We start from the raw sequence: 19,797 nt of genomic DNA, 5'->3' as shown, positions 1-19,797 counted from the left end.
GTCTGTGTCCCCAAAGTACCCTTTTTTGTTGTACTCAAAAACACATAACATGTAATTTGGGCTTCCCTGGTGGTGCAGTGATTAAGAATCCGCCTGCCAATGCAGGGGACATGGGTTCGAGCCCTGGTCGAGGAAGATCCCACATGCTGTGGAGCAACTGAGCCTGTGCACCACAACTACTGAGCCTGCGCTCTAGAGCCCACGAGCCACAACTACTGAGCTCATGAGCCTAGAGTCCGTGCTCCACAACAAGAGAAGCCACCACAATGAGAAGCCCGCGCACCGCAACTAAGAGCAGCCCCCGCTCGCCGCAACTAGAGAAAGCCCGTGTGCAGCAACAAAGACCCAACGCAGCCATAATGAATAAATTTAAAAACACACACACATGTAATTTACCATTTCTTAACCTTTTTCAGGCGTACAGTACAGAAGTGTGAACTATATGCACATTATTGTGTAACATCTGTAGGACTTTCTCATCTTATAAAACTGACACTTGAGATCCACTGAATAACCACACCCCTTCCCTGCGCCCCCCGCAAAAGTATCTTTTTAAAGGTATTCAGGGCATAGAAGGTTTTTAAATGGAAGTATCACAGATTCTTATTTTCTTAAATCACAGTATCACAACAAACTGAGCATTTTAATAGATTTCATTCTCATCACTAACAAGTTTTATCCTTCAATATATAAAACCACATATTTGATTGATATTAATGCCTTTCAGTTTTTGTAAATCATATTTGTTCAGAGACCTGCCAGTTCTCAAAGGATATCTGAGTCATGAGTTTAAAACAGACAGATCATGGTGCTGCTCTTTTTTCCTGTAAAGGGCCAGTAAGTAAATATTTTAGGCTGTGTGAGGCATAGGGATTCTGCTGCAAATATTCAACTCTGCAACTAGAGCCCCCAAACTGTTATGGGCAATACATAAATGGATGAGCCTAACTCTGGAAATAAAAATTTATTTAGAAAAACAAGGGACAGGCTAAATTTCTCCTGTGGGCCATAGTTTGCCAACCCCTGAAATAGTTAAGGGATAGTGACAAGGAACAGGACAGGGACAGGGAGTAGCTAAGAAAGAAAATCAAATAAATGTATCTATGAATAGTTACTCCTGAAACCAAGTAGCTACTTAGTAGGGTTGACATTAATTTTCTATTGACGAACTTTGATTGTGAGGTCCTATAAAATGGAAAAAGTTCTTTTTATGACTTGTTTCAATGCTGACTGACCTACTGGCATTCAGTACATTAGCATAAATAATGAAAATATTGATCTTCAGTAAGTACATAGGATTTGACTTACCTTAATAATGGATGGAATATGACAGTAATATTTCTGGCTCCAGGTTTGCAGACAAATTTTGTTCCTCCACCTTCAATTAAGTTGTCATCAGGACCCCCTTTCAGAAAAAAAATAAGAGAGATTAGCTTATCAGAACTTTTGCAAAGAAATAAGCCTATCAGATGTATGTTACACTATCACAAGGAAGATCATCTTTGAAAACAGCTGCCTTTAATATTTACAAAATTATTTTATTTTGAATGACTTGATTCAGTCTTCCTCATTAAATAAGCAATGGATTCGCATTTTCACTCTGGCGTGAGAACATGGAAGCACAGTAAGAATAACTATATTTAAAGAAACAATGCAAGGGTACAACCCAGTTAAGGCTAAAATTTTGATCTCTAATCACCACTGTCAACCTTGTACAGCACGGCACATGAAAACTTCAGGGGAGGGCTTCCCTGGTGGCGCAGTGGTTGAGAGTCCGCCTGCCCATGCAGGGGACGCGGGTTTGTGCCCCGGTCCGGGAAGATCCCACGTGCCGCGGAGCGGCTGGGCCCGTGAGCCATGGCCGCTGAGCCTGCGCGTCCGGAGCCCGTGCTCTGCAACGGGAGAGGCCACAGCAGTGAGAGGCCCGCGTAACACAAAAAAAAAAACAAAAAAACCTTCAGGGTAAGGAAGAAGTGCCGTTCAGGCTTGTCTAGGGCTCGAAAGGTTGCAGCAGAGGCCCACATGCACCTAACCAAGCATACTTCATCAAATCTAAGACCTCACTATTTGTAAGATACACTATCGTTGTAAGTAACAATAAGAAAAAAAAATCCTGCTAACTAAAGTATACAATGCTTCCTTATTATTTGGAATCTTTTTTTTTCTCTTATTGAAAAGTTCTTTACAGCTTAAATATACAGAACTAGGTTAAATAATTCATAAATAAGTAAATTTAAGGATTTAGTAAGGTTTTTAAGATAAAGAGGTATTTAGCCAAAATCTCTCATACACATATAATAAGGAAACCTAAGAAAAGTGAGTTGGTTAAGGTGTTCTTAAAACTAGTTAATATTCAGAGTGCAGCTCTTCTGAATGGCTCAGACTTGTCACCATCTTTGTTTTCTAAACAATTTCACTAAGTGGATTTCTTGAAGGAGTACATCCAGCATTTTACTCCAAGCTGCTGATACCAATTCTGCAAGGTTTAATGTTGACATGTTCTTGATACTATTAGAAGGTTTAAAGAGAAGGTGTTCTTACAACAACCAAGATTAATACTCTTTCGTCAAATGGTCCTTAAGAGGTTCACTAATTGAAATACTGAAGGGTCATGATGTGAAGAATAACCACTCAGCTCACAAGTACTGAGGCAAAAACAACTCATTATGACTATCTTCCGGTCGATAGCCATTAAGATGTCACTGATTTAAGATATATCCTAATTTCAGAGTTTAGAACGTGACAAATGTACATCCTGGGGTGTTGGGAGAAATGCTCCCCCGCCCCCTGCCTTCAATGTTTCTATGCATTAGGACGAAGCTCAATTAAAGTAATCCCTGGCCTCTGTCCATCTTTTACCCACTCAAGGGAAGTGAACTAACTCCTTTGGTAAAATTGAGAAGAAAAAGTGGGGCATGCGGAGCTCAGCAACCCCCTTATTCCACTTTAGAAACCAGAGTGCCTGTACAAAGTCAGCATTGTCTCACCAAGTTTAGCAATGAAGGTCCTACCTTGTCAGAGAAGGATAAAGTGGTCCAGTACCTTCTGTAAGTAAGTACATTTGTCTAATTTTGATTTTCAGTCAGCAAACTCATCTGGCTCTCTTAACTAGGCTACATCCTTCAGTCTAGCTTGTATCAACATAAAAGTGGTATTTCATCTTCCATTTACTTACATTATTTCATAATAGTGTCAGAACTCTGACAGGAAAGGTAGATGCTATTTAATAGACTTTCTCAAAACGCTAACAACCTACACTTACAATACTGCGTTTATTTTTGCTAAATTAAAGTTCCTTTTTAATTATAGTTCTCTGCATGATACCAAACATAAATCTCACCTGATATATTATCTGCCTTAATGGTCTCTGAGGTATCTTGGAAATTGACTGATAAAAACATGCGAAGCTTTAGAAATCCATAGCCTGGATCATATCATCAAGACTTCCCAGAGGCATCAGAGTCTAGACAAATCCCACTTGGCTCAGTCGTTTCCACCAACTAATCAAAGGATGGCTTTTCTTAAGAAAAACAGAAACTGTAATGGCATGTACAGCTCTAGATTCAAAATCATGAGCTGTTTGTTCTCATTTGTATTATTATATTTGCATTGGAGACATCAGCGTTCTGCTAAGTCAGTGAGTTTTGCTCAGTTAAAAGGAAAGCGAAAGGAGAGCATCAACACTACAACAGGCGCTACTCCTTTAATAAAAATCTTCCTCAAAAGGTCACATGGTATGGTTACAAACAAAAAATAAAGAATAAAAATAACTTCTTTACTAACACTTCTCTTCCTAAGATCGTAAAATCGAGTCAGAATTGAATCACCAAGGAAACGTGCACATGTGTCCAAGAAATCAGGTTATATTCTGCACTCCAGGAACAACATAAATGACTTCCTACAAAATACATAAATCTACACACAAGAAATAATGCACTTTATCTACTCAATATGAGCACATCCTTAAAGGACAGATATGAGCTGAACTGCATGGTCTCCAATGGCTTCTAAAAATTCTGAAGTTTTCTGATTTTAGATACTCAATAATTAAATACAGGCCTGACTACCCCAGCTCCAAACTCGCATTTTCATGCACACTGAACACACTGTATGCATGACCACCTCAATGCCTTGGTCCACACCGGACTCTATCTGGGGAGACCTCTCCGCTCCTACCATTCCTTTAGGGCCCAGGTCTACACCTAAACTGTCGAGTGCCCCTCTCCCAATGTCCAAAACTCCATTGACAGTGACTTTATGAAATAAACCATATAACCTTAACATAGGTCTTTTCTGTTACTGTCACTTGTTTTCTAGTTCTTATGTAACCTTCTCCCCACTTGGAATGTAACATCCCAGAAAGTACTTATAAAAATACATATATTTGGCGAATGAATGAAGGAAGAAACGATGACCTAACTCAGTAGAATGTTATTAGAATTAGATGAGAAACTATATGTGCGAGTCCTTGGTGAACTGCCAAGAAGCTAACATGTCAGCAATGCTCTCTGTATCCCTAAAGGCTTACAGCTAGTAGATGTGCTTCGTCAACTTTTGTTGATGACAATCACATGGGGAACACAGATAACAAAAAACAAAGATGCAAAATACCAAAAAGAAGGCACAACAGCCACTAGAAATGTCAGTGGGAGGAAGATTTGGCTGTGAAAATAAAGGCATGATGACAACGCATCAAGCTAGAAACTAATAGTTTCATTCGTTCTAAATCTGTGTTGGCTACATACAGGCTATTACCGAGTCACACAGTACGGTTAAACTAATTAAAAAGTAAAGATTGGGGCTTCCCTGGTGGCGCAGTGGTTGGGAGTCCGCCTGCCGATGCAGGGGACGCGGGTTCGTGCCCCGGTCCGGGAGGATCCCGCATGCCGCTGAGCGGCTGGGCCCGTGAGCCATGGCCGCTGAGCCTGCGCGTCCGGAGCCTGTGCTCCGCAACGGGAGAGGCCACGACAGTGAGAGGCCTGTGTACCGCAAAAAAAAGTAAAGATTGGGCAGACTTATTTAAAAAAAAAAAAAAAGAAAAGAAAAATTCCCCTTCCTACTTCAACCTACAACCAAAATTCCATCTACAGGAACCTTGTATGCTTTTCCAAGCCCATTACCAAGCGCCACCAACACTGCATTTGATGCGATTTCCTCTTCACAGACTAAGTCCAAATCTAGCTATAACTAAATTACTAATAAACAGCACCAACCCAGTGAAAACAGTGCTTGAAAATAAAGGTGTCAGGACCACAAGTAAAGGTCATGGCCAAAGACTGTACGGTCTGCGAGTCTCCATCCTCTGAGGTTTATTCTAGCTTTTCAATATTCTGCATGAGAAACAAAACTCGTCCCTCCTCACAGGCCTTCCGTTAATCAAGTAATCTGGGAGCTGCCGTCATGAATGTTCTTAGGGAACATGTTGCTCAATCCTGAGAAGATCAGGGGATGGGCCGGTGCAGCTCCCTCCGCTTCATTCATTATGCTCACAGTAATCCCTGCTGTCCCAGGCCAGGTGACAGGCACCAGAGAAAATGCTGAAGGATGATGGATGGCTGGAAAGAAAGGGGAACTGACAGCCATATTACAAGTAGAATAGATATTGTTCAGAAAGGAGGGGACAAAATGCTCCAGTCATATTTCCTGGTCCTAACAAGGAGCACAATGGCTGACGGGCTCCCTCAGGTGACTGGCAAAAGGCACCAGGGCCACACAGTGACTGCGGGGATGACAGCATCTTAGTGCGCGCAGCCTGACCCTTCTTTTAGAATTTATTTACTTATAAGTCATTAGCTCCTAAACTTATATATTCCTTGATTCTTCCCAGCTAGAATTTGATGTAGTTTATAATTAACATAGTCATGTTCATATAACACACAAAAAACCCCAAAGTCTCAGAAAGAAATGGAAAGGATTGTTCTCCCTGAGAGGACTACATACCGTACAGCGGGAAGAATGAAAAAGATTTGTGTCAGACCCCGGATCTCTACTTATTAGTAGTATGAGTATGATAAAAATATTTAAATTCTCTGAGTCTCAACTTTCCCATTTATAAAACACAGATTGCAATAAACTCTTTCAGAGACTTGTGGTGATGTTTAGGTAAGATAACGTACTCCAGGGCATTCAGTGCAGAATTTGACACATGGTACATCTCAAATAAATGACTGTCTACTTTTTCCCTTTAGAATTACCAAGCAGTTAAGGATCTAAATGATCTCTCTCTCTCTCTCTCTCTCTCTCTCTCTCTCTCTCTCACACACACACACACACACACACACACACACATATAGCATTGGAACATAAACTGAAAAAACAAAAGGTTCAAATTCAAAAAATGTTATACTTGCTACTTTAGGCAACATCATACTAGTCAATATCATTAGTGAGACCAATTAAAACACTTTTGTCTTATTTTAGGGTCAATAGAATTGCAGTGAAATTTTTAAAAATTGCTGAGAATACTTAGAGCCTGACAACAGGAAATTAGTCTTTCTCTTAATTTTTCAGGTAAAAATAATCAATATTAAATGTATAAATGTTAAAATTACGCATGCTCTGTGCCAAGAGCTTAGATGAAAATAGTATGGAATTTGATGGCCACTTTTGTTGAACCACAGAAAGCAGTATGCCTCATCTGACATTTTTAATGTGTTCTGGATGTAAAGTTGGCCTTTCCACATAAAAAAGAACCACAGTGAAGGTGAACTTTTTTTTTTAACATCTTTATTGGAGTATAATTGCTTCACAATGGTGTGTTAGTTTCTGCTGTACAACAAATTAAATCAGCTACACATATACATATATCCCCACATCTCCTCCCTCTTGTGTCTCCCTCTCACCCTCCCTATTCCACCCCTCCAGGTGGTCACAAAGCACGGAGCTGATCTCCCTGTGCTATGTGGCTGCTTCCCACTAGCTATCTGTTTTACATTTGGTAGTGTATATATGTTCATGCCACTCTCTCACTTCGTCCCAGCTTACCTATCCCCCTCCCTGTGTCCTCAAGTCCATTCTCTACATCTGTGTGTTTATTCCTGTCCTGCCCCTAGGTTCCTTAGAACCATTTTTTTTTTTTTAGATTCCATGTATATTTGTTAGCATACGGTATTTGTTTTTCTCTTACTTCACTCTGTATGACAGTCTCTAGGTCCATCCACCTCACTACAAATAACTCAATTTCATTTCTTTTTTTTTTTTTAATCAATTTTATTTATTTTTGGTTGCGTTGGGTCTTTGTTGCTGTGCGCGGGCTTTCTCTAGTTGCGGAGAGCGGGGGCTACTCTTCATTGCGGGTGCGCGGGCTTCTCGTTGCAGTGGCTTCTCTTGTTGTGGAGCATGGGCTCTAGGTGCACAGGCTTCAGCAGTTGTGGCTCGCGGGCTCTAGAGCACAGGCTCAGTAATTGTGGCACATGGGCTTAGTTGTTCCACGGCATGTGGGGTCTTCCAGGACCAGGGCTTGAACCCGTGTCCCCTGAATTGGCAGGCAGATTCTTAACCACTGTGCCACCAGGGAAGTCCAATTTCATTTCTTTTTATGGCCGAGTAATACTCCACTGAATATACGTGCCACATCTTCTTTATCCATTCACCTGTCGATGGACACTTAGGTGGCTTCCATGTCCTGGCTATTGTAAATAGTGCTGCAATGAACACTGCGGTACGTGACTCTTTGAATTATGGTTTTCCACATAAAAAAGAACCACAGTGAAGGTGAACTTTTTTTTTGATTAAAGTATAAATAATTTACAATGTTGTGTTAGTTTGAAGTGTACAAAGTGATTCAGTTATGCATATATATTCTTTTTCAGATTCTTTTCTATTATAGGTTATTACAAGCTGAGTATAGTCCCTTGTGCTATACAGTACGTCCTTGCTGTTTACCTATTTTATACATAGTAATGTGTATCTGTTAATCCCAAACTCCTAATTTATCCCCTTGCCCCTCACCCCCACTATCCCCTTTGGTAACCATAAGTTTGTTTTCTCTGTTGGTGAGTCTATTTCTGATTTGTAAATAAGTTCATTTGCATAATTTTTTTAGATTCTACATATAAGTGATATCATATGATATTTGTCTTTGACTTACTTCACTTAGTATAGTAATCTCTAGGTCCATCCATGTTGCTGCAAATGGCATTATTTCATTCGTTTTTATGGCTGGAAGGTGAACTTTTCTACAAATATTCTGCTTCACAAATACTTTCTAAGGATTATGAAAATACATACAGGACTTCCTTGGTGGCACAGTGGTTAACAATCTGCCTGCCAATGCAGGGGATGCGGGTTCAAGCCCTGGTCAGGGAGGATCCCACATGCCACTGAGCAACTAGGCCCGTGCGCCACAACTACTGAGCCTGAGCTCTAAAGCCCGCGAGCCACAACTACTGAAGCCCTCGCACCTAGAGCCTGTGCTCCGCAACAAGAGAAGCCACCGCAATGAGAAGCCTGCACACTGCAATGAAGAGTAGCCCCCGCTCACCACAACTAGAGGAAGCCCGCACACAACAACAAAGACCCAACGCAGCCATAAATAAATAAATTTAGAAAAAGAAAATGCATACAGTACCATAAATATGCAATTCCTGATTGCATCAATAAAGAGGGTCGTTAATTGGCTCTAGGAGCCAGCTGAATGGCCTGAGTTCCCTAAATTCACAGCTGTCACCATGACAGAGGTGTTCATTTAGATTAAGTTCTTTAGCAAATGCCTGTTCTTAAAGCACAAATTATCATTATGACTTAGTGCTGTTGCTGCTGCTACCAGCAGCACCAAACTTGTAACAAGGGTCTGTACATGAGCTTGGTGCTTGGTGCTTGGTGCTAGATTAAGAAGAAAACAGGACTTCCCTGGTGGCTCAGTGGTTAAGAATCTGCCTGCCAATGCAGGGGACACTGGTTTGATCCCTGGTTCAGGAAGATCCCGCATAACATGGAGCAACTAAGCCCATGCACCACAACTACTGAGCCTGCGCTCTAGAGCCCGTGAGCCACAACTACTGAGCCCGCGTGCCACAACTACTGAAGCCCACGCACCTAGAGCCTGTGCTCCGTAACAAGAGAAGCCACCACATGAACAGCCCACGCACCGCAACGAAGAGTAGTCCCTGCTCGCTGCAACTAGAGAAAGCCCGTGCGCAGCAACAAAGACCCAATGCAACTAAAAGTAAATAAATAAAAATAAATAAATTTTTTAAAAAAAAGAAGAAGACAAAATACTTATTCTTACCCTCAAATGACTTACTATTACAGACAAGTCAAGCAAATCAGGATTGGTGATGATATTCTACGGCTATTGGATCTGGGAAGAAAATCCAGGCAACAAGCCCCTTTGAGGAAAGGATCATCTTTTGGACTCAACTCTTACCTAGTGTATAATTATTATCAACAATACTTTTCACATACTGTTATTCATAGATGTAACTCTTGTGCCTAGAATAATTTCTGGCACATCATAAGCACTTGGCAAATGTTTATTAAATAAATATATGAATAAGCATGGATAGCACAGGGAACTATATTCAATATATTATAATAACCTATAATGGAAAATAATCTGAATACAGATGTATGTAACTGAATCACTTTGCTATATGCCTGCAACTAACACAATATTGTAAATCAACTATACTTCTTAAAAAAATACATGAAGCTGGGACAAAGTGAGAGAGTGGCATGGACTTATATATACTACCAAATGTAAAATAGATAGCTAGTGGGAAGCAGCCGCATAGCACAGGGAGATCAGCTCGGTGCTTTGTGACCACCTAGAGGGGTGGGATAGGGAGGGTGGTAGGGAGACGCAAGAGGGAGGAGATACGGGGATATATGTATATGTACAGCTGATTCACTTTGTTATAAAGCAGAAACTAACACACCATTGTAAAGCAATTGTACTCCAATAAAGATGTTTAAAAACTAATTTAAAAATACATGAATAAGCAAATGAACAAACAGCAAATGATAAAGAATATCTCTTTTAGACCAATTGAATTCTAAGTACAAACCACACAGGACCAAGCAGTTGTATTTTGCATAGAGTTTGCTCCCTGAGGAATCCATGTTTCAATAAAGTGCTGAAAAAGTATATTGATTAAGATGTTATTTGTAGCAGACAATCTTCCAAATAGAAGCAAATTAGTTATTCCCACTATAAGTAAATGGCTTGCCTATATTTCAATGCTCAAGTATATTTTATTCCTGGATAGCCTAATGTTGTATAATTAAGACAGGTGTAATGTATTACACAGGGAGTAAAAAGAAGGTTAAGAGGGGGGAAGGGGACTGATATTTATTAAACATTGACTAGGAAACTGGTGTTTGTATTCACTTAATCCTAATAATACCCCTGTAATATTATTACCTAACACAGATGAGGAAATGGAGACTCGTGAGGGGCTTAGGGGGATGTGTTTTGCTCAAGGTCCCACACATGGTAGGTTCAGTATTCAAACAATTTGTTCCCAACTGTACATACTACAATGTGCTTACTATCATTTTATGGTCCCAAGAATTTCATAGGTTGAATCAAATGATGTAGATGATGGGTGACAGAGGAAATTTCTAAAATAGGGAGCAGTTATGCCCTGATTTTACAGTGGTTTGACATGTAATATGCACTTTCCATGTAATCAACACTAAATACCACGGTTGGTTATCCACGTCAAGGCACACAAAGCCTCTTTGACCAAAAATGTAGGTGAAGCTTAAGAAAAACAACATACTACGGATAAAACGCTCATGTAGACAATGATTCTGGAGGAAACACATTTAATGGTCCAACTGAGGCCAAAAATAACACTTTCTAATACAGTCCCAGCAGCAAGAAGCAGAACTCTACTTTTCCCCTTCTCCAGACTTGCCAGTAGAGGATATAAGGGGCCCTCTAAACCCACTCTACTGGTGAGGACTCCTTGGAGGTCCAGGAACATGAAGGTAGAAGAACAAGGGTTGGGACCTTCAGGGAGGGAACTCGGATAATCTGCCTGTATTAATACCTAAACACTGATATAAGCTGATTTTTTTCCTGTTTCCCCTTTTAAGTAAAAAATTTGAACAGCCCTTCTTTGCTTCTGCTTCTACTGTTACTACAGGTCGGTTCTACATGTCTATTCTTTTGAGACCCATACAGTGTTTTATGCTTTTTTACTTTAGTAACAAAGGAAAAAGGAAAGATGAGGAAAAATGATTGGAAGTTTGGCATTGACATGTACACACTGCTATATTTAAAATAGATAACCAACAAGGAGAGCACAGGAAACTCTGCTCAGCAGTCTGTAATAACCTAAATGGGAATGGAATTTGAAAAAGAATAGATACATGTATATGTATAACTGAATCACTTTCCTGTACACTGGAAACTAACACAACATTGTCAACCAACTATACTCTACTATAAAATAAAAATTTTAAAAATAGACAAAATACAGTGATGCTATCATCACAAAAAAATGTTTTGAAAAGTCTCAAAGGTCTCACAATAAAATAAGCAGTTCTAGTGTGTAAATCTAGTTAATTTTTTTCTTTTAACATAAAACCTTGTTTGTATTTTTCTTTTCAGATTTATTGAGGTATAATTAACAAAACTGTAAGATATTTTAAGTTTACATTGTGATAGTTTGATACATATACCCACTGTAAAAGGATTCCTCCCCATCCAAAGTAACACAGCCATAGCTTCATATTTTTTGTAAGAACATTTAAGTTTCATTCTCTTAGCAAATTGCAATTATACCATACTCTCGTCTCTAATAATGTTGTCCTCTGTAATTCTTGAAAATACTGAAGCATGAATTTTGGGCTAATAACTTAATATGAACCCATAACTTAATATGAACATGACAAACCCTGTGAGAAAAGCAAATGATGGCGGTGGGTTCTTTTGGTGCTCAGAAATTATAATAAAATAGGGATGACATGCATCACTCAAGATACCATTATTCCCTGTCATAAGCATTGTCAGTCACTGCCAACTGAATCAGAATCCATGGGTGTTCTAAGCAGCCACAACAGTTGTTAGGAGTTGAAACTTACCAACCCTTTGAACAAGAAAAACCACATCTCTTGCTCAACATTCTACACTCATCAAATCCAAAACTAAACCAAAACAATCAAATGAACAAAACGCTCTCCTGGGCATTGTCACAGTACTTTTATTATACAAAATGAGTCTCTTGGGGGGGGCATGAAAAAGCAAAGAATTAGGAGTTCCTGATGAGTAAATTCATGCTCAATTTCTTTAGTGGGGTGGAGACTTAAGGTGAGTGGGGCTGAAATAAGCTAATCTTTGAAAGGAAGGGGAGAAAAAAAACATTGATGAAGGAGTCCTTGATAATCCTATACTGCTGAGGGCCCAGGTGAGATGAAATAACTGGAATTTACAGCAACAGCATATAATATGGAACATTCTAGAGCAGAAATAAGTGTGGAGAAGAGAGACTTGGAGAGCCAGAGTTAAGGATTTACCAGCTGGATGTGTGAGAAGGCAACAGGGAAGAAAAGAGTTGAAGGTTCTGGTAAGAAAAACAATTCATGTGATTAACCACAGATGGGTCAAGGCTTGCTAAGAGAAGAAGGGAAGTTTGAAAGAAACTTGAATAAAGTATATGGTAGAAGCTGACACTTGAGGGTCTCTATAAGGTCAAAAAACATTCGAGGCTGGAGTGAGAGGGAGAGATTTGAAAGGAACAGGAGGCCATAGAGAGGGACATACTGAGAACTGTTTCTGTCCTCACTTCCCCTGCGGTCACAAACACAGGAAGCCCTCCCCTGAATTAGAAATGGGGTGGTGAATGTGGGGGGCAGTTAAGTTTGATGTTTGGTAGTTAAAGAATTAGGCAGCAGCAAAGTTTGGGATAAGTGGGGGTAAGACTGAGTAATGAAAGAAAGAAAGGAAATCCCACGGATCTGAGCCCAGAGGGAAAAGGGAAGTTCCTTTTCGTTCTCCCTAGAGTCACTCATAGGTATAAGGCATAACGTAGGGGAAGACCATCTAAATTAGGGACTGCCCAGCGATGGATCACTGTGAGAAGGACAAACCACATGTGTCTTGAAGCATAAAGAACAGTAGAGTATGTGCATGTGCGGGATCTTATTTTTTGGAAATTTCAATGTGAGCAGGCTGCTAGGAAGCAAATAACTCATCTGAGTTTTGTTTCAAGTAAGACAATCTCTCCTATATTTTCGGTTAAAGACCATGAATAATTCTTACAAAGAAATAAAAATCGTATCTTGTAGTTCAAGAACTGAATACATTCTAGCTCCTAAGTAACAAGTGAAATTTATAACAATCTATTATTTTGGGGGTGATCTCTTGATTTAAAAAAGAGAAGGAAAAAAAAAAAAACAGTTCAGTTATCTTCCTAAAAAAAGAGAAGAGGTTTTGGAGGATGGGATGACAAGAAACAAAGAGAAATGAAGCAACAATTTTTAAGGTTAATAATAGCTCATCCTGAGCCATCTGTAAAATGTTTACCTGGAGCTCTTCATGAGCATAAGTCAAAAAAAGTTCCATTAGTAACAGTACTGACAGTTTCTGTAATGGAGTCTGAGATGGCATGTTCTGTGAAGAGCATAGCGTGAAGTATGACCAATTACCAAAGGACCCAAAGTCACTGCATGCAGATTTTTAAATCGTTGGTCAATAAAGGACAAGGGAACTTTGACCACTGTTGGGGGGCATTCCTACCTTAGTGACATTATCCTCCAACTCACTTTATTTTAAGGCTACATCAGGAGACTGCATTGATCCTTTTTTCTCTTTCCACTCTTTAACAGATGCCCTAGTTTTAATTATCTTCAATCAATTAAATTTATTTTAGTGGCTAGTTGGGTATATCTAGCTCAGAGATTCTCATATATGTAAGCTGGAGTCTGCAACCTTACTTATCGTGTGCCTGGTTTCCTAGCATAATGTTTTCAAGGTTCATCCACGTTGTAGCATTTATCAGTATAGTACTTTATTTCTTTTTATGGCTGAATAAAATTCCAATGTATGTATACACCACACTTATCTATTTACCAGATGATAAAATATTTGGGTAGTTCCACTTTTTGGCTATTATGAACAGTGCTACTATGAACACCCATGTATAAGTTTTGTGTGGACATATGTTTCCTCTTCCGTATATACCTAGAATTTGCACTGCTGGGTCATATGCTACATCTATGTTTAACATTTTTAGGAACTAGCAGACTGTTTTCCAAAAAGTCTATGCCCTAATGCTCATTACTGTTTTATTTTTAAATAACTAATTATTTAAAATAAAATCTGAACGTGGGGGGGATGAGGTGCTGCAATGGTCAGCACACAGAGGAAGTTAAAGTATCTTGTTCTCCAGAAGAACACTTTCCCACCAGCCCTAGACCCCATCCCCTGACTCCTGTAGGGGTGGCCCTGTCTGTTTCCATCATTAAGGAAGCATTACCAGGTGTCAGAGGTGGTGGCTAGGGCAGAAGCATTTGGGCATTGGTACAGCTGGGTAACTATCTGTACTATCTGTACTGTTTCAACTAAGTGTCTGTGCTGGTTCATCACCCACGATTAAAACAGACAATAAGGTTTCTCTCCTCGCTCAAGTTTCAGGTTGCAGAAGGTTCTACTGTTTGCTCAGTCGTTCTTGTTAAAATAAAGCAAGTGATATGAAGGACGACAGAATGCAGTGAAGTTCTCTAATCAGATGAGCCCAACTCAGTGCTGACCTAACACGTATGTTTGACCAGTCAGGAGCCTTCTGACGCTGTCTTGTCAGCTGAGTGGTAGATTTATGGCGCGAATAAGCATCAAGCTGAAAACACACTGAGACCATCAATCTTATTTTGCCCGTGAAATGGCCTACGGTGGAGCCCAGGCCACTGGGAATGCTTAGCGCAGAAACAGTTCATTTGGAAGAAATGCTATCGTTAAATGCTGTCATTGTCTTCACACTCAGAGATATGCTTAAATCTAAGTACTCCCGAAGTTTGAAAGGAATTATTTTGAAGGGCTTGATGTGACAGGTACAAAGAATAATAACCCCAAATGACTTTGAGAAGTCCGAGACATAAAGGTCTCTTCAAATACAAATTAAGAATCAAAATACAAGTGGCAAAACATGGTAGCATTTAGCTCACTGACAAGGATAACCAGTGCTGGCATCCAAACAGAAACAACATTATTTCATGGCTCACTGGAAGCATCTGGATTACTGAAGCACAGGTGGCTTCAAATAACTTTACCAATCACTGTTTCGGTTTAATCAGCAATAGCCAACCTTCCAGGCACTCTAGGCAACAATTCTTGCAATATTCTCACTGAATCAAAACTGGTCTTCCAAGTCAGCTAACCGTGAGCAGTGACATGATCAACACTCAGAATTAGAGCTGGCACCGTCATTTTTTTTGGTCTGTTGCTGTATAAATAGAGTACAATATAGGACTGTGCACACCCAATGTTCAGCCAATAACTGATAAACAATAATCAGTGTTTTACAACCTATTTAGACTCTCCATTCCTTGCGGTCTCAATGTCCAATATACTTTTCTACCATAATGGAATACGAGATTGATTAAAAAATGAAATACAGTCCTCTCGTTCATCTACAACTGAAATAATGACAATTATTTTAAAAAATGAGCCTGTTATGTTTGAAATCTTGACCTCTATCCTTCATTAAATGCATTAAGTTCAATGTCAGCCACCCACCAAAAAGTTGTGAATTTGTAGTGAACTTTTACAATCATATTTGCTCCACGTTTTTCTGGCAAACATATCTTGGACTTATTCTCAAATTTTAAATTTCCCATTTGATCAGCTGTGATTGTTGAAAAGCACCTACCCTAAGTGTTAATATTTTACACACTACTTGATCCCAAAATTTCTAGGAAGTTCCTCCTAGGCGCAACAGAAAATAATATCATGGGTAAACTTAAGATTTGACAAACAAGGATGTTTATCACAGAACACTATATTAAACTTTTAAAAAAAATCACTTAAAATGCAAAACAATAATTGATTACACAGATACACACAAATATGCATATATATAATTGATACAAACATTTACAGATATAGATCTCTATTACTGGAATATGTATGATGCAGCTATTAAAAATATACAGATACTGCAATAAGGCAAGAAAAAGATCTAAAAAGCAGGAGCCCATTATGGCAAAAAGTTATTAATTAAAATAATATTGTGAGATAAGCCTGTATTATGTGTCTCATAATTGCAATACTGGAAGTCTTTGCTGATCTGATTCTTTTTGGCTCTCATCTCTGCTGAATCTTGTTCCTGGATCTTTTTTTCCTGTATATGTTGTGTATTGTGTGTCTGTATGTTTCATAAGATCATTCCCTTAGAAATTTACCCTGAGCAATTCTTTGAGGCCTGGTTAGAAGGCATGTTCCACTAGAAAACATTAGTGATAGCTTCTACTCGTTTACCTAAGGGAACTACCAACCTGGAACCCATTTTATTTTAGTTTATTTAACATCTTTATTGGAGTATAAGTGCCTTACAATGGTGTGTGGAACCCATTTTAAACTAACCTCTCGATTTGAAATTTTCTCATGTTACCCAGAGGATGTATATTTTAGCAACAAAACTGGTTTCTCTAGCAATTTTTCCTCCCTTCAGCCTATGCCAATGTAACCAGCTTTCTTTCGGTCCTTTATAGGAGGTGGAGAAATTATGGAAAAGAGATGGTATTTCTAGATGATCCATATACTCTAGGTGGAGTTTGGGGGTATGTTCTACTAGATTCCCTGAGTTGGCTAGGTTCTGGGTTTTGCTTCTCTTCTGTGCCTTGCAAGTTCACTTGTGTTTGGCAAATACCCTCAGAGTGAAAACTAACCTTGATAGTACTTTCTCTATTATCTCTCTGCAGTCCTTTTATTTTTTTTGCTTCAATTATCCTAACTATCTTGCCAGCTCATCAGAGCAACTTAACACCTTCTAAGTGTTTTACCCAACATTTAAAATTTTTTCATGAGAAGTTCAGGGAAGGTACCAGTCATTCTGCTAGAAAGAGAAGTCTCCACACAATCTACTCTTTAAAGAACAATCTACAAATAACTTCCCCTCTGAATTCAGTTACTCCAGGGAAAGTACCTTTGGAGTCTATTCAGCTATCCCTAGCTCCTGACTGTTTGTTTTTAATCAACTTTCATAGTTATCCTAAGATAAAAATTACAAGTAATACAAGAAAAACAAAAATAGAATAAAAACAATAAATATAGCTCCGGCCTTAAATGTTATCAATTAACTTTATATAGTGAAATATAACAACATATAATAAAATGCAATTTGATATAGTAAATTATAAGACCAGATAAGGAGAATGCAGTTCTTTCCAACTTGAATGCCAAGTAATTATATGGCAGTAAGTAAGCTGCTTAACCTCTCTGAGCCTTCTATTTCTCATCAGTAAAATAAGGAGAATGAACCACAGTTTCTTCTTGAAAAAACCCTTCCATCTATGAATTTTTATTTTCTAGATTATAAAATTTCCTTTACAACATATTCTATGCATTGGTTTTATTTACATTTGATGATACTGTATAACATACATACCTTTATCAAGTAGAAATTTATGCCAATTATTATAATCACTGAGGTATCATATGCAATAATTCTAAATGAAAATGAACTGTATTTTTGCTTTGGGGTGTTAGTTACGCTTCAGGAAAAAATAATTAGTATCATTTTGGGCTGACATTTTTAAACCATCTAACTATGACTATCTTGCGCTCTTTTTCTTTTATAGGAAGCATCTTAGACTCTGCCTTGATTACCACAAGAATGCCCCAATGCGAAATGCCCCAATGCGAAATAAAATGGGCAAAATTCATGGCATGTCTGTGCAATTTTAACCTAAAACCTTTCTCAATTTTTCACCCCAAAGCGGGTACCAGAACTTTAATCACTATAATCAATGGTTTTCAAAAAAGCAATTCTGAGGGAAATATATTAATAGGAAAACACTTTTAATTGAATTCAAGCTATAACAGGAATTACAGCATTTTTGTGCCTAGGAGTGAGCTCATGGTGATATAAACCTAACTAAAAGACGTAGTTCATGACACCAAGAAGCTCATGTTATGACTGGGCTATAAAAAAGAATACACCAAAAGTTAGAGACAAAGATATTATAAAATACACCAAAAGAATGAAAAACTAGCATTCCAAAAAGAAACAACTATTGCTGTTGAGTTTGTAAACCAGTTTACAGAAACATAATAAAACCCAGGGAAGATATGTGAAGTTGCAGTTGTTTGGCACAGAAAATATGACATTGTTCCTCTGCAAAGTAGCATGATATTAATAATACGAGAAAACAGATTGGCGAAGATAACACGTGATACAGAACTCCTAATATTGGTATTCAATAAATACTCCATTTGGCTGATCAAAAATAGTGACTCAATCACATAACAAAGGACCTACTTACCAACATTCTCTAAATACATCATATAAAATTATTGCTACAGCTTCTTCTTGGAAAAGTACTTTGCTTTTGTATTTCTTTAAAGACAGGTGAATCTGCTTTTTAAATGTTTTTCAGAAGTCTACAATATAGACAAGGCTTTTATTAAAATAAAATGCACAAAAGAATGACTTGTCCCTCAGGAGGGAGCAGAGAGGCAGAGGTTACTAACAAAAAAGCTCTGAAGATATGAGACAAAGCGACTTAGGTCTAGAAATGGATGGTCCACGGACACAGCTTCAGTGTAAACATTTTTTAATCTCAACAGTCAAGCACCAGTCCAGCAATAGAGAAATAAAGAGAGACTAGAACAAAACAAATGGGAGGTGGATTAAATTCAAATCCATTCAACAAGTATTTATTAAGTACCAACCATGTACAGGTACCAGATGAGGTCCTGGCAATAGTAAGAGTATCATCAACCTTTGGCTGCTCATGTCGAAAGCCCTGAAGTCATCCTCTCTCTTCTATTTTGTTCATGCCTCTCATCCAATCCATCAGCCAATCCTGGCCATTCGTCCTTCAAAACAGTGAGTCCCAGCACTTCTCACCTCCCTCACTGCTACTACTTTAGACTAAGCCACCACCATCTCTCTCCTGATTACTGGTCTCCTTGCCTCCATCCTTGCCCCCTTTCAGGAGATTCTCAACATTCAAGCCAGGATGATCCTGTTAAAATACAAGGTCAATCCTTCTCTCTTTAGAATGGTCTCTCTTTAGAAGGTCAAAACTTCTCTCTTTAGAATGCTTCCTATCTCATTTGAAGTAAAAGCCCAATTCCTTACAATGACGCAGAAGACTCTCTACTATCTGCCCCTGCACTCTTCTGGGTTCGTCTGCTACTATTCCTTCCATGTCCCAGTCTGCTCCAGTCACACGGCCCGTCTTACTGTTTGTGAACACACCACGAATGCATCTTCCTCAGGGCCTCTGTCCATCCTGTTCCTTCCACCGGGCAACACTCTTCCCAGATCTATATAGCTCACTCTCTTAGCTCCGTCAGGCCTTTACTCAACTACTTCCTTCTGAGGAAGCCCTTCCCCAGTATGCAAAACGAAAGTAAAATAAAATATGAATTAATTTAAGTAATAAATTTAGTCAGTAGAAGGCACATATTTCTATATACCAGCAACTACAAGCCTATAAAAAACTAAGTTGCTGAAATCTGGCCATGGTGATATTAATCTGAGGACGACACTACACAAGGAATGCCTACTAAAACGACACACTCACACAAGCACACAACTGAAGCATACATATAAAAAAATTGAAACCACGTATATATAAATGTCTGAGCCAGCTTTCTCCTAACTTTCTAGCCTCAGTATTTTC

General features: G+C 38.8%; 1 protein-coding gene across 4 annotated transcripts in view; it reads right to left on the bottom strand.

Annotated features, from left to right (window-relative positions):
• Window positions 1-19,797, bottom strand: part of EXOC4 (exocyst complex component 4) — a gene marked incomplete at its 5' end in the record, with an annotated part of 817,732 nt that overhangs the window by 424,276 nt on the left and 373,659 nt on the right. For all 4 annotated transcript variants that reach the window (XM_082846389.1, XM_082846390.1, XM_082846392.1 and 1 more), the window contains one exon: window positions 1,309-1,405. In XM_082846389.1, coding sequence (XP_082702515.1) covers window positions 1,309-1,405 — 97 coding nt within the window. The remainder of the gene's footprint in view (window positions 1-1,308; window positions 1,406-19,797) is intronic.

The sequence above is a fragment of the Leucopleurus acutus genome, assembly GCF_964270905.1.
Source record: "Leucopleurus acutus genome assembly, chromosome: 9".
Lineage (NCBI taxonomy): Eukaryota > Metazoa > Chordata > Mammalia > Artiodactyla > Delphinidae > Leucopleurus > Leucopleurus acutus.
The sequence above is the reverse complement of the archived record's forward strand: the minus strand, read 5'-3'. Positions and strand labels throughout refer to the sequence as shown.